This window comes from Suillus fuscotomentosus (genome assembly GCF_016647785.1).
Source record: "Suillus fuscotomentosus strain FC203 chromosome Unknown F5891scaffold_7, whole genome shotgun sequence".
In the NCBI taxonomy this organism is placed as follows: domain Eukaryota; kingdom Fungi; phylum Basidiomycota; class Agaricomycetes; order Boletales; family Suillaceae; genus Suillus; species Suillus fuscotomentosus.
Window position 1 is genome coordinate 1,189,000 of NW_024539519.1, and position 14,960 is coordinate 1,203,959.

A 14,960-nucleotide genomic window follows, 5' to 3' on the forward strand; every position below is an offset into this window, starting at 1 on the left:
TCTCCATCGGAAATAATATGTGTCCCGGCCCATCCGTCATCATCGAGAATATACACAACATGGGCCCATGATCAGCTGGCCCGTCTCATACGGGATATTATGGAGGTCGGGTGGCCCGTATAATACGGAATTTGTCACTGAAGGGGCTCACAGAATATGCAACGTGTTTGTACCCGACTCCTCAATTCTGGGCTAAGTACTTTGTTTTGCTCCGTCACACCAGCACAATCACTAACTACTGCAATTTTAGGGACTATTGCTAAGCGGCACGACATTTGCATCAACTACACCAACTTCAATATTGCCATGAAGGACAAACTCGCGATCGATCTCAAGGGCTGGCCTGAGGGTGTGCTGTTCCAGTCCCCCACCAGTATAAATGACCTCAAGGCCCTATTGAAGGTCCGTGACGCGCTGAAGGATGGATCATGCCACTGGTTTCGTATGTCCCCACGTCAACGGGAGGAGTATGCTGCCGAACTCGCAGCACGCCGAAAGAAAGGAGAAGTTATTGGCAAGCCGCGCAAGAAGCGCGCTGATGCTGGTGTGCCATGCAAGCGCAAGGGAAAGGAGAACGCACCTCTGAGAAAGCGAGTACGAGCTGCAGGCTCATCCACGCAGGCTCTGAAGAGCGTAGAATACATAGACACAACTGACGAGGACACTAGTGAGGAGGACATTTAGTTGTTTAATTCACGTTAATGTAGCACGCATAAGGCCCTCATGTGACCCAATACTAGTTCATATGTTCATTCTCTACCTGTTAAAAAAAGCCCGGCTCCAATTGATGAATGTGGTGGCGAGATACTCGAGCTCGCTGTCTCGCACAGCGAGCTCGGCAGTGACGTGGCCCTTTGACTGCTGGCAATATTTCTATTAATGGACGGATACATTAAAATAACTCCCAGGCACACCGGGAGCAGGTTGCTGAAGTTGCCGAGGCTCTATACTACCCCCCTACGCTAGCAGTAAGTATTTGCTACACTCAAAGGCTTTGAATTATCGAATAATTATTCATTTGGGTGGCTACAGCTAAATGCTAGTCGAATAAGACCTGCCATCATGCCCAGCTGTCATGTCTAATTAGCCTAGATATGTGGGAACATCAGGTGATACAGCAAGACAAGAGTATATATATTCTATCTAAGTAGTACTAAGTGCTGTCAGTGCTAAAGCGAACTGGGAAGTGAAGTGAGTGCATGATAAGATGTAATATAAGGGTCCATGACAAAACATATGGAATATGTGCATAAGCACCAGAGATATGTCAGAATAAACAGAAATATGATAGGAATATGCACCAACAAACTAAATGGACATGGGATGGATGCTACACTGATCCAAGTTGTTGCCCACCATTCGCGCTTCGTGGGTGTGTTGATCCTCCTTTGACCAAGAGCCATGCTGATCCAAGTCGTTTCCTGCCATTCACACTTCATGAGTGTATCCTCCTTCAACCAAGAGCCATGCTGATCCAAGTCATTTCCTGCTGTTCGCACTTCATGAGTGTGTTGATCCTCCTTTGAGCAAGATCCACGCTGATCCAAGTTGGTTCCCAACATTCGCACTTTGTGAGTCTGTCAATCTCATTATTGTGTTGCTACTACTGACATACACTGTCCAGCTTCATCACATATTCACATGGGAATGAAGGAATCTCGCTGTACCCGAAACAGGTCCAGTCCAGTATGATAGTGTGGGGCCTATATGATAGGAATATGCACCAACAAACTAAATGGACATGGGATGGATGGATGGAGGACACACGATGGAACCGAGGATGCATGCACTGATGCATGTCCAAAGTGCTTGTGTGTGTAAGCAGCCAATGAAGTGCCAAGTGCACTGAGATGAGATATGAGTCTCAATATATTAGGAAGGTGATTGGGACATTGGGGAATTAGATCTCTACAAGGCCACAGAGATATCAATCTCTACAGCATGTTTTGTTTTTATACATATATATCCTTGTTTATTGTCTGGTGGGGCATGGCCTTATGTTGGACAAAACCTACAGTATGTACTAGTGTATGTATGTTTCTTTTACATATGTAATGACTTCTTCAATGATTCAGGTGATGATGCTAGAACTGGGATGCCATCTGAAGGCAAGAGGTATATGATGACAAGGTATATTTGGAGCAAGGTCTCTGAGAAGTGCGGCTTTCATTCTTTCAGTTCAGGGGGGGTGACATCTCAGAAAATGGTTTTGAATCTCCTGGTGCACACTATGTATCTAAGGAGTGGTCTGATGCATGGTTTGTTGCTGAGGAGGTTTTTGAGTTACCCTGCTTGTGAGCCTGTGTCTTTTCTGAGCGCCCTTCTCTGGCATTGGTACATTTGACACATCATCAAGTAGTGATGGACCATTTCTTCTCTTTTGTTGCACTGGGAACAGCGTGCTGATGGAGCTTTTGCTATATGGTTCAGGTATTTGTTTAGTGGGATGTGTCTGGAGTGGAGCTGGAAGAGTATTGAGCTGTGTCGATGCAGAAATTCCTCAACAATCTTGGCAAAGCATTTTGATGGGGCTGTGAAAATGGAGCATAGAAACTTGTACCAAGGTGAGCTCTGTATGACCTTCTTTGCTTCCTCTTTAATGGCTCCATAAAATTGTTGTTTGGTTGCAGATTTAGCGGGAGTATGATGGGTAGGTGTGTTCCTGTTCGGAGGGATTTGGGTAGCTGCCTAATGTCTGATGCCTCTCCTTTTGCCGCTCTTTTCATCTGCTCATCTGCTACCTCATTCCCTGCTATTCCCTTGTGCCCTAGTGTCCACCTGATTGTTAGTGTTCTGTTGTCATTGGCGGGGATGATGTCCCTGAAGTCATCATGGAATATGTCAGCAAGGTAATGACCTGGTTGGGAGTGTAAGGCACATGTCATTCTGATCACCACTTGGTTGTCTACCCTCAGCAATATTGTGTATGTTCTCTTCCTTCCTCCTGCCTCCTTTAATAATTCGACCGCTAAGATTATTGCTACTATCTCTGCCTTATAGACTGTGTGTTCCTCTATCTTTCCCAAGTAGAATATCTTCTCACTGACCATCCTTCCTCCTCTCATCAGCACCACTGCTGCTCCTACACCTCCATTTACTGCTGACCCATCGGAGTAGATCTTAATTGCCTCATTGGCCACTCTGTCCTTCTCTATAGCTTCTTTCTCCTTCTCTGTGATGCTGATGGTTACATCTGGCCTCCACTTTAGAAAATGATGGACAGGTAAGATTTTCTCCATCATTGCTGGATTAATTCTGAATTCGTTCACCAGCTTGTGCAGGGAGGAGGGGTGATGCTTGTGTCCTTTGAAGTCCCTTTTCTCACAGTACTTGAATACTGTTTTGACCCCACTGGTCAGTGTATGTGATGGCAGGAGTGTGGCCATTCTCAGTGCAGCTCTGTAGCATATCTTGTGGATGATTTGCTGAATAGGTAGGATGTTAGCATGCATGTCTAGGATGTCTGTAGCTGATGATCTTAGTCCTCCTGTAATTAGCAGTGTTGCCATGCACTGTACTCTCGCCATTTGAGATATGACGCCTTGTGTGCCTCTGCCTTCTCCTTTGTTGCTTTTGCTCTTGGCTATTAAACCTGTGCACCAAACATCAGCTGCATATGTCGTTTTGGGGACTACCACCCCTTCATAGAGTCTTTTCATTAGCTACCCATGTATCCCTTTGGTGGGACTGATCATCCTTCTGCATGCCATCATGTAGGCTGTGCCCTTGGCTAGGGCCATTGCTGCATGCTCTTTGAATTTCAGCTTGTCATCAATTATGATGCCTAGGAACTTATGCGAACACAATGGATTGATAGTGTGGTTTCTTATAGTAATTGGGAGGCACAGTACCAGCTCTGTTTTGCATGGGTTGTCTGCACATGGAAGTCTTGCCTTCGATAAACAGAGTAGGGCAGTCTTGTCTAATTCAAATTCCATGTTGTATTCCTCATTCCACCCGAGAGCATCTCCTCTCTTTTCCATCATGTTTTTGAGCTTGGCATTGGACTCTTTGTACAACTTTCCTCTGTCTGCTAATGTGATGTCATTGATAAAACCTAGGCTAAGTTCTCCTCTATGCAGGTTCGGGTCAGCTACTCTTAAAATGCCTGAGTTGTAAAAGATAAAGCTTAGCGGTGACATAGGGCATCCTTGGTCTACTCCATCTGCTATGTTGAAGACTTCCGATTGGAAGTCATCAAAAACTAATACTGTCTTGTGGTTCTCTAGTCTGCTTTCATACCAGTCTATATCTTCTTTGGGGATGCCTGCATTGTGGAGAGTGTGTAACAGCTTGTTTACGACAACACTTGGGAATGTGGCCTTGACATCTAAAAATAGGAGTGAGACATGGCTATCTATGGAGGCCCACACATCTGTGATGAACTTCATTAGGAGATGCAGTGAGTCGGTGGTTGATCTGCCAGGTCGACCTCTGAAGTGCATTGGGGGGAGGAGGCCGTTTCTTTCTGCTATATACATGATGTCGTCTGCTATGCATGATGATAGCATTTTGGCCATTGTGTCGAGGAGTGTGATGGGGCGATATGCCTTCGGCATGCTGTAGTTGGGACAGCCTGGCTTGTAGAGGACTATCATTGATGAGCATTTCCATTCCTCTGGGTAGATGCCAAGGGAGAAGGTGACCCAAAAAATTGGGGCCATGTAGGGAACTAACAGGTCAGCACATTTCATGTACACTATATTACTGACCTCATTGAGTCCTGGGGCTTTGAATGGGGATAGGCAGTTGATGGCTGTGAATTTGCTGGTCAGTTATCGGCTCAAACTTGTATATAGGGGGAGGGTAGATAAACTCAGGGACTATGAAATTGTTTTCTGGGGGAGGGTAGAAGAATACTTGATATAATAGTTTGCTTTTATGTTTGTTGTCTTGTGTGGTGGCATTTGGCGCTGCTTGAGGGTCTTGGGGTGTCTTGATTCTAGTGTGGATCTAATCTGACAGGTTGTTAGCTGCATACTTGTGAAAATTCCATGTTTTTGAGAGTGTTAGTGATTCTAGCCATTCCTTCCGGTGGTGTTCCTTTACTTTTTTGATGCTTTTCTCAGAAATCGAGGTGAACAGATCGGGCGGGAGCTAGTAAATAGCAACAATAATCTCAGTCTGTATTCTGGGACTCTGAGTCCATGTACAGTACCTAGTAAATAGCAACAATACTACTCATAAAATCAGCGCATGAATAAAGGAACATTTAAGTGTAAGAACTCACATCTCAGTCTGTATTCTGGGACTGAGATGTTCATTCGATATCTACAAGGTTAATAAGGGAAAAATGACATGATATGTATATTAGCATTGCAAGGAGAATGATAAAGTGAAACATTGATATCTGGATGTCAAGTGACACTCAATGTCTCTTTTCTCATGCCTCTGTCAAAATGGTCGCACTCATATCACGCGTGATCTGACATCTCCGAATCCTCCAACTTCAACACTCCCCCTCGAGCAGGACTGAGTGCCATCAGGGTCCTGAGCTTCTGGAAGCATGGTTGAGGCAATGGTTTGGTGAACGTGTCGGCTACATTGTCATCTGTGGGACAATAGCACAGCTCGAAGGTGCCGTTCTTCACGTGGGCATGGATGAAGTGATAATGTATGTCGATGTGCTTGGTACGTGCGTGAAACTTGTTGTTCAACGCTAACGCTATAGTGGATTGGTTGTCGCAATGGATAGGGGGTGGAAGTGTGCGTCTCGTCGTAGAGTTCCTTGAGGAGAAGTTGTAAGTAGAGTACTTCTCTCGCGGCAGCTGTCAGAGCAATATACTCTGACTTGGCAGTGGACAGCACTATGATGGGCTGTTTCCTCAAGCTCCACGCGACTGGACCCCCATGCAACATGATCACATACCCAGACATCGAGTGACGATGAGGCTGAGACACCCAATCGGTATCGACGTAAGCCTCCAATCCTTCATCTGTCCCTCCCAGCATTATCCCATACTCAGGCTGTACCTTTTAGGTAGCAGCATGGTGTGCTTTGCCGCCTCCCAGTGCGCCCATCCAGGGTTACACATAAACTGGGAGTGTCGCTACTGGCAAACACAATATCAGGCCTAGTGCTGGTCGCTGTGTACATGAGTGACCCAATACCACATTGGTAAGGTACATCCTGCATGTCAGTGAGTGTGGTGTGGGTGTCTGGAGACTGCTCCACAGTCAGCATACTACCTGTGTCCATTGGGATGACAGTGCTCTTTGAGTCAGTCAGGTGAAAACGCTCAAGTATGGTGTTGATGTATGCATGCTGTGAGAGTGTGACGGTGCCCTCAGATAGGTTGTGTTTGACCTTGAGACCTAGCAGCCAGTTGAGGTCTCCCAAGTCCATGATGTCAAAGTACTGACAAAGGTGTTCCTTGAACTCAGTGATGTGTCGCAGGTGCTTTGAAGTTACGGCCATGTTGTCGACCGACATGGTCACAACCATGTGCTTGTCGGCCTCACATACGTAGTATATGGCTTGGTCAATCTGAAAATGTGTGAAGCCCATCTCTAAGAACACACTTGCCAGTTCCTCCAACCACTTGAATCCCACCTGCTTCAACCCGTACAAACATCTCTTCAGCTTCAGGACCTTCCCTTCTTCTCCAGCCTTCAGGTATCCCGGAGGCACTCTCATGTAGATGTCCTCTTTGATCTCCACATGTAAGTACGTGCTCTTGATATCGACTTGGTGGACTTCCCAGTCCTTCTGGGCGGCCATGGCAAGACCAGTACGTATGGTGGGCATGTTGGAAGTTGGAGTGAAAGTCTCCGAGTAATCGAGGCCATGCTTCTGATGCTGACCGTTTGCCACAAGTCAGGCATGCAGCTTCAGTTTCTCACCGTCCGGGCCGTGTTTGGTGGCCAGAACATAATGGCAGGGTATGACGTTAGCATGACGTGATACGTCTACTACTTCCCAGGCTTCTAACTTCTCGATCTGACTAAGTTCATAGTTGATCGCTTCTTGCCATTCCATGGCGTCTGAACCATTCAAGGCTTGCTGGAGTGTCAGTTCGGGCTCTGCTGCTGCTAGAGCCCAGTGGGTAGGTGGAGTGTCCTCTTTATCCTCGTCTGGGATGATTGCTATGGAAGCTGACTCCCCCTCATTAAGGGTCTTATAGTACCTGATTAGAGGATGAATGCGCATTGCTCTGGGGGCAGTAGGTTCAGGGAGTGGCATCTGGAGTTTCGGTGGGGTAGATGGTGCAGGTGTGTGGACGTGCTGATCGTTACTCGCTGGCAACAACACCTTCTCCCCCTCAATTGGTACATCTGCAGCCACAGTTATAGTTGTGGGCACGAAACTAATGTTCTGTTCTACAGAAATACAACACCTACCCAGCCAGTAGACTCAGTACCCTTTGCTCTGGTCATCCACACCTATAAAAATCGCCTCCTCCGCCCTCACCTCCAGCTTCCCAGTGTCCTGCAGGTGGACATACACCTTTGTGCCAAACTCGTGGGCCTGGGCCAAATTGGAATGGTGACTGTGCACCAGGTCATATGGGGTGTGTCCTGGTGTTGCCCTCAAAGGTAAGTAGTTATGCAGCCTGCTGGGGAGAGTCGTGTACAGTGAGTTCTTGTTTGATACCCTGACCTGCTAAGTATTCATTGAATTCTGCACTTAGGTACTCTCCTCCCCAGTCGGAACGCAGAGTCTTAATCTTTGTGTTGTGCTGCCTGGTAAGTCATGCTTCATACTGTTTGAAAGCTCCAAGGGCCTCACTCTTGTGCTTTAGGAAGAGGATGTGCATTTCACGGGAGAAATCATCAGTGAAGCTCATGTAATATGAGCTTCCACCTATGCTAACAGTTTGCGCAGGTCCCCAGAGGTCGGTGTGAATCAACTTGCCATACGTCTGTGCACGACATTTTGACTCCTTTGGGAATGGCTGCCTCGCAGCCTTTCCCTTCTCACATGCCTTGCAGAATTCTGGTTCCGAGACAGAGTCAAGCTCGACACCTTCCACCAAACCCTTCTCAACAGCGGACTTAACTGCTGAGTGCGATAGTGTCCTAGCGCATGATGGAGTTCCCCCAAGGTGACTTTTCCTTTGGCTAATGCAGTGTGATGCTCGTGCTGACCCGCAACGGTGTATAGGCTGTCAATGTGAGGTATTTCAGCGATTACTTGCTGTTTGGGACCCACAGACAAGATCCTGCAGTTGGTCCCTTTGAAATGGACTGCTAATCTGGCAGCTGTTATACGGTTCGTCGCCACGAGTGTATAGCTCATCTTTGGCACGTGTAGTGCATCCTTGAGAGTGACTCTCGTCCACTTGGATCATAGTGGTAAGTTCATTCTTACATCACCGCAACCTATGGCACTAATTATCGAGCTGTCTGCAGCTCAAATGTTGAGGGGTTTGATTGAGGCATATGAGATGAACTCGGCTCTGTTTGGGCAGAAGTGGGAGGTAGCGCCGGAATCAATGATTGCCATGTGGTTCTTTGCAGGTGAGTCGTTCTCTCCAGTCATAGGCACACTGTCTATTAACGCGAATGCGTGATTATCCTGGGAGTCAGTGGCTGCTGCTGCTGTTGCAGCAGTCTTGTTCTGTCTCACCTTCTTCTGACGTGGACCCTGCCCTTCCTTGCCGCCTCCCTTCCTCCAACAGTCGCTCTTGTAGTGGCCTTTCCTATCACAGTTTAGGCACACTACACCTGCATTCTGCTGGTTGGAGTTGCCAGTATTGTGACTTCTCCCTTGGGAGGTTCTAGCTGTAAAAGCTGAGTTACTCCTTTTCTTCCCAGTTCGACATTCTGAGAGCTGACGGTGCTTGTATTCCTCGGTGACCACGCTGATCAACTCGTAAGGGGTGAGTACCTTCTTGGCTATTTTAGCCATTGCGTTTATTGATGAGACCAATGGGCGGTAGGACTTGGGCAACGAGCCCAATGTTATCGCGTAAAAATCGTGATCCTCAATACTAGCGCCCATCCCCACAAGCAACTCTCAGAGGTGTAGTTGCTCTCCGAAATGAGCCTTTATGTCGCCTCCTTCCTTGCATCTCAACTCTTGGAGTCTGCGGTGGAGGTCTATCTGGACCAATTCCATTTTTCCTTCGTGGATCTTGCACACTTCATCCCAGATAGCGGCGGCACTGCCTAGGTTCTGGACCCAAAGTAAAAGCTGATCAGAAATAGTGCTGAAGATCTGTTGTTTTACCAGTGAGTCCTTTTGCTGGTATTTGTCTATCTTATCCTCTAGGTCCTCTAGTTCCGCATCCGTCAGTTTAGTGCCATCTGGCTTCGTCACTTTTCCCGTCGACGGATCAATGGCAAAGGGGATGGGCTTCATCTTATGACCATTGGTATATCACATCAAGCCTCAAGCGCCAAGTGCCGTCAACATTATTCCCTTGTAGGTTATCCAATTCAAGCTGTCATCAGTGATTTTTGGGATGTTGAACAGCGTGGAGTTGAAGCTGGGGAGCATAGTATCCATGGTTGAAGCAGGGCTCATAACCTCTCAGAAATCGAGGCGAGCAGATTGGGCAGGAGCTAGTAAATAGCAACAATAATCTCAGTCTGTATTCTGGGACTCCGTGTACTAGTGATGGCTGAGTTCAGTTCAGAACCACGGTTCGAACTCAAACTGTTATGAACTTGACCGAAGTCCGGTCCAAGGTTTGGGCAATGAGAGGAACCAAACTGTCGGTCCAGTTCCCGGTTCGACGACCTGTAGGAATTGATGAACAGGTTCAAACAGGTTCAAACCACAGAGATACATCAGACTGGCAGAGATCTGAAAACAGTATGTTGTACTCTAATATTAGTATTAGTTGTACCTTTGAAGTGAAATAAATATACCTGGCCGCATCTATGTTCGATTTGCTGGTTCACGTGACTGAAGTTGCTTGACACATTGTCGACCGCGGTACAAGCTCAACTTCTTTTGCTCGTCTTGTATATGATTTCGCTCTATACAGTGATTGATCTACACTAATCTACATTAATTTGACAGATATTGAGGCTTTACTCTCAGCGGCACACATCTGTGAGTTGTACTCCTTGACGACACTATGTTTTAAAACCACTCGACAAAGTTAAGTTCGATTTTCAATTGGCGACGCATGTAATTTGTTGCAAGATATGTCTTGACCCATCGCCTCCATTTCCATAACCTGTTTGCACTATTCGAAAGGTATATTAGCTGGCAAACTGACTTATCATTGACCAAACACAACTCATGATGTCTGACAGCGCTGTTGGCCCAAACGGGGGACATCTGACTTACATGGTCAGTATGGCCATTCTTGGGTACTTGCAGCTGTGCAAGCATGTCTCGCATCAGAACGCACCCAGCTGAACCCTCGTGCTGAACTTATGGCTTATCTTGGAAGTCCTCTCAAACAGACTGATGATGTTGTAGGTTGGTGGGGGGTGAGTTTTTATGCTATCACAAGCATATGAGTTGACTAATCAAGATTTGTACAGCACCACCAGTCGTAGTACCCGACTCTTTCATGCATGGCCAGGGACTACTTGCCCATACAAGGCTATTCTACACCCTTGGAACATGCCTTTTCGAGTGGCGGATTGACAGGAACCAAGCGACGGAACCCTCTCAAAACAGATGTTTTTGAGAGCTTGCAGTTGTTGAAGAGTGTGTACCGCAATGGTCACATATCTGCCACTAGTGATGCCGAGCAGCACTTGGATGTGCTGATTGCTGCCCTCCATGATGATGCAGATGAAGGTAGCGAGTAGTTATATTTTCTCTTTGTTATCTAGCTACTATCTTGCACTACTCTACATCTCTACTCTATGCCTCGGCCAATGAATTTTTTTTGGCTATTTGGACAGTCCAGTTCAGGGTTCGGACCCTTGATGAACTGGAACTGGACCGTTATTGGACTGGACCGATGGTCCGGTCCACGGTTCTGTTTGTGGAGAGAACTGAACCATAGGTTCGGTTCTCAGTTCTGAGAATTTGCCAGAGAACTGGACCAAACCGGACCCATCCATCACTACCATGTACAGTACCTAGTAAATAGCAACAATACTACTCGTAAAATCAGCGCATGAACGAAGGAACATTTAAGTGTAAGAACTCACATCTCAGTCTGTATTCTGGGACTGAGATGTTCATTTGATATCTACAAGGTTAATAAGGGAAAAATGGTGTGATATGTATATTAGCATTGCAAGGAGAATGATAAAGTGAAACATTGGTATCTGGACGTCGAGTGACACTCGACGTCTCTGTTCTCGTGCCTCTGTCAAAACGGTCGCACTTGTATCACGTGTGATCCGACATCTCCGAATCCTCCAACTTCAACAGCTTTCTGAAAAATGATTGTGTGCCAGGTGATATACATTGTGGATCAGTTAGTGTCTCTCGGAAAGTTTCCCATTTGACTTCTCAGTAGTTTAGGTGTGGGGTTGTTTCTGTGTGCTCGGTGTAGGGAATGATTCTTGGCTAGCCTTGCAGAGACTGTTTTACCTATAGTTATGTTTGCATCTTAGCTTACATAATCAAGTTACCTTTTCACCAGTTCCACTATGAGTCTGAGTATTCAGCAACTTTCTATCATATTTCCTCTTCTCTGAGCCTTAAGCCTGGTCCAGAAACCCTTTAGGGTCAAATAGCAGCTAGGTTCTGCAAGACCAAACACATTGTTCAGATACACCATCTGAATTGTTGTACCCACATCAGGTTGGAGGTCTATGCATCAGGAAAAAAACCTTTGACTACAGGGTGCTATATAGTCATTATAGTACCTGTAGCCAGATTTGTCAAGTGTCTACTATGTGGAGCTATATAGCCACGCAGCGAACTATGTAGTGCTACGGCCACTCCTGTAGCTCATTGTAGCAACCAACTACAGGTGCTACAGAAAGCTATATGTGCTACAAATTACTATAGGGTGCTATAGGAATAGTGTTAGTATTTGCTCGTCCGAGCTACAGGTAGCTACACACTGCTACTGTAGCTCCCGCAATATAGACCAGGCCACTGACTGGAAATCAACAAAATCGAATCAATTAAGGTGCTATAGCACGTGAGCATGTATACAATCCTCGAGATACAGCCGCCTCAATCACCACCCCCTTCAGAATTCTCGTGCTTCTCGAGCCTCGTCTTCGTGCTCTCGAATAGCTTCATCGAAAACGTCATCTGTGAAGCTATCGATAGTCACTGCCGCCATGAATGGATCCACACCAGCGTGCATCCTTTTTATGAATGTCAGTTTGGATGATGAATGACATAAGTAATAAAAAAATACCGAGCGACGTCGAGAAGATTGACACCAATTTTACCGAGCAGTTTGTAAGCAGCAGTCCACTCGTCGAACCGCCGCAGGGAGTTGAGATGGAGAAGGTAGACCGGGGAGTAAGCAACCGACGAAAATTTGATGTCCTCCTTTACTCCAGTCATCCACTCGTCGATGCAGCATTCAATCTGTCAGACCTCAGTTGCAGTACGAACATCAGAATCACTGAATACACTCACTGCTGTGAGTATAAGCGCAATGGTTTGAACGGGTAAAGGATCAAAGTATTTAGCATATACTATACCCTCATCGCTTCGGTTTGCGAACCACATATCATTCACCGCCTCCTGGATTAATCCGGTCTTGTATATGCCACGTTTCATTTCCCAGTCCTTTTACTCCGCCAGTCAGACGTTGACTAATGATGGTAAAATTGAATTTAAACACGCACCTTAAAAACAAAACGCGATCCTTCCTTGAGAGACTCAGCCAGGTCACGGTTTTGCTTGATGGCGGGTATAGATCTGCTTGCACAGAAGCCAAAGAACGAGGCCGTCAGTATGCACATCTTTGTTTTAAGCTCCCCGCGCACTTGTGATGTGCGCCTCGTCATCTATATGCAACATAAATAAAATCAAGTAGGGCAAGGACGCGGACACGAGACGTACCATTTTGACGAGAGAAGGGGTCAGTTGGATGGTAAGCTCTGCCATGTTAGACGCCTCACGCCAGGCATCCTTTGCTAGCTTGGTCTCAATGATTAGTGTCTCTGGAAAAGGTGCGCGAGTCACGACTAGACAGCGGTAGATAGACGTGGCAGTGGTGAGCAAATCCTTGGTGACATCGTCGAAATCACTGGCCTTTAATCGTTGGCGTGTTCCGTCTGGACCTTTATTGAACTTCATGTCAGTATTGAGGACCTTCGAGTCCTCCAGTTTGTGCTTGGTGCTGACAACCAGTGGTGAAGAAGCTTTGGCCACTTCGTCATGATCATCGGGAGTGTTGTCCGCACCACAATCAGACTCGTTCTCAGTGTCGTCCTGGTCCATGTGATCGACAAAGTTGTTCGAATCATTGCTGTCGCTGCTGCCCTCACTGTCACTGTCGTTATGCAAAGACACAACAGTTGTGGACGCTGAAAAAGTGTGTTAGTTCAAGATACACACAGGACAAGACATAGTACCTTTCTGTGGCTTTGTATGGATCTTACTTGTGGGTTTTTGGGCCAAGACAGTTGGAGGGGTCTTGCTCATACTGTATGTGAGCGCCTGTTGATTAGGTAGTCTTGTAGGTACACTGCGGTCCGAAAACTATTATGTAGTTGTGAGTGACATGGAGCGCCTGGACCAATAAGACACTGACCATGTTGTCTTCGTCCGTGTCAGCATCGCTGAGAAGCCCAGCAGGCTCGCTGTCGAATACCTCGGGATGTGTCCGGTATGTAGTGCGCAGTGCCTTTAAGTCGCGCTTCTTCATCTTCATTTCTAAGGCCTTTTGGTGTTCTTCTCCTCGATGAGCTTTTAAAACTGTTGAGCAGAAACATGTAAGTGAGCGTGAGCATTCATGTTGGGCTTGATTTAACTTACTTCGATATGTTTCTTTTTCGGTTGGCCGACATTGCCGACCACTTGCGGTGCGTCCCGTGGTCGACACCATCTCTGCACATAGGTTCTCCTGGGCCTTCAAAAGTGCTGTTTTACCTCCCTTTTTGGAGGGGGCTTTTGCGGGCATAATAGACGGTAGTCAGTAGAAATAACGACGACAGAAGGAGGGGTATGCATGCCTTTAAAAACCCTACAGTGGCGTCAAATCAACAAACAATTTTTGAGTTTTGTTGATCACGAAGTTAAAGTTTTCAACTGACCAAGTGGTGTCAATATATTGGCATAAATAAGAGGGACGGGGATGACTTTCCTTTCAAACATACAATCAATACTACAGCGAAATCGATACTACAGCCAAAATGAATAAACTGTAAGTGGCTGCCTTCTCCAATGCTCGCCTCACACTCACCGATGTTGTAGTTCAGCAGTTCATGTCGTCGAACGAATCAGACGACATGAAGCCGAACATCTTGTTATTGAAACCTCCTCCAAGTCAACCATTTCACGCGGTCGTTGCTCCAGGGCGGGCTAGGGAGGTACCTCATACACCAAGAGAGGTTAAGCCTGCTCTTGATATTCAGTTTCCATTGGCGCCATATCGCCAAACTCCAGGACCCATCAAAACCTCGCAGACCTACCTGCGAACACTTGTCCTAGAGCGCTGGGATGCAGAGATTAGGCTTTGTGATGAGTCATGCAGAGCGCAGCTCTCAGAGCACATACAAGGTCCTGCTGCTCACCAAAATTTGGTGCGGGAGATGATAAAGGTGCGATGGAATGCTGAAAAAAAGTGGTGTGAGGAGTCATGCAAGGTTCAACTTTTGGAGCTCTTACTTGCGGCTCATGGCATTACTACCCTAGCTTAGTTGTCAGTTAGTTTTAGCCAAGTTAGTTTTAGTGTCAGTTAGTTTTAGTCAAGTGTCATTTGGAATAAGGGCGCACCGTGTGGGTCACCTTTATTTTCAATGATGTTTGGGTCAATCTCCATATTATGAACTGCATCCGTGACAGTAGTTAGTCACTTGCAAGGGTCACATCGCTGCAAATGACTTTTGTGTTAGTCACAATTAGGGCCGGTATGAGGACTCACTTGAGGGTCAGCCTGGTCTAAACTCAAACTGGGCGCAGCAAC

The 14,960-nt window shown here is 46.6% G+C and overlaps 3 protein-coding genes across 3 annotated transcripts; 2 read left to right on the forward strand and 1 right to left on the reverse strand.

The window, feature by feature from the left end:
* Nucleotides 1-279: 279 nt before the first annotated feature.
* On the forward strand, nt 280-567 carry F5891DRAFT_934297 (uncharacterized protein; the record flags this gene model as incomplete). The annotated part of the gene is made up of 1 exon (XM_041374012.1): nt 280-567. A coding segment is annotated over one exon (288 nt), but the record flags the coding sequence as incomplete, so codon positions are not given.
* Nucleotides 568-12,196: 11,629 nt separating this feature from the next.
* F5891DRAFT_944106 (uncharacterized protein) lies at nt 12,197-12,619 on the reverse strand (the record flags this gene model as incomplete). The annotated part of the gene is made up of 2 exons (XM_041374525.1): nt 12,197-12,412; nt 12,464-12,619. Coding segments are annotated over 2 exons (372 nt in total), but the record flags the coding sequence as incomplete, so codon positions are not given.
* Nucleotides 12,620-14,259: 1,640 nt separating this feature from the next.
* F5891DRAFT_1183504 (uncharacterized protein) lies at nt 14,260-14,694 on the forward strand (the record flags this gene model as incomplete). Its single annotated transcript, XM_041366289.1, has 1 exon — nt 14,260-14,694. One exon carries the CDS (start codon nt 14,260-14,262, stop codon nt 14,692-14,694), a length of 435 nt encoding a protein of 144 aa, XP_041231128.1.
* Nucleotides 14,695-14,960: the final 266 nt, after the last annotated feature.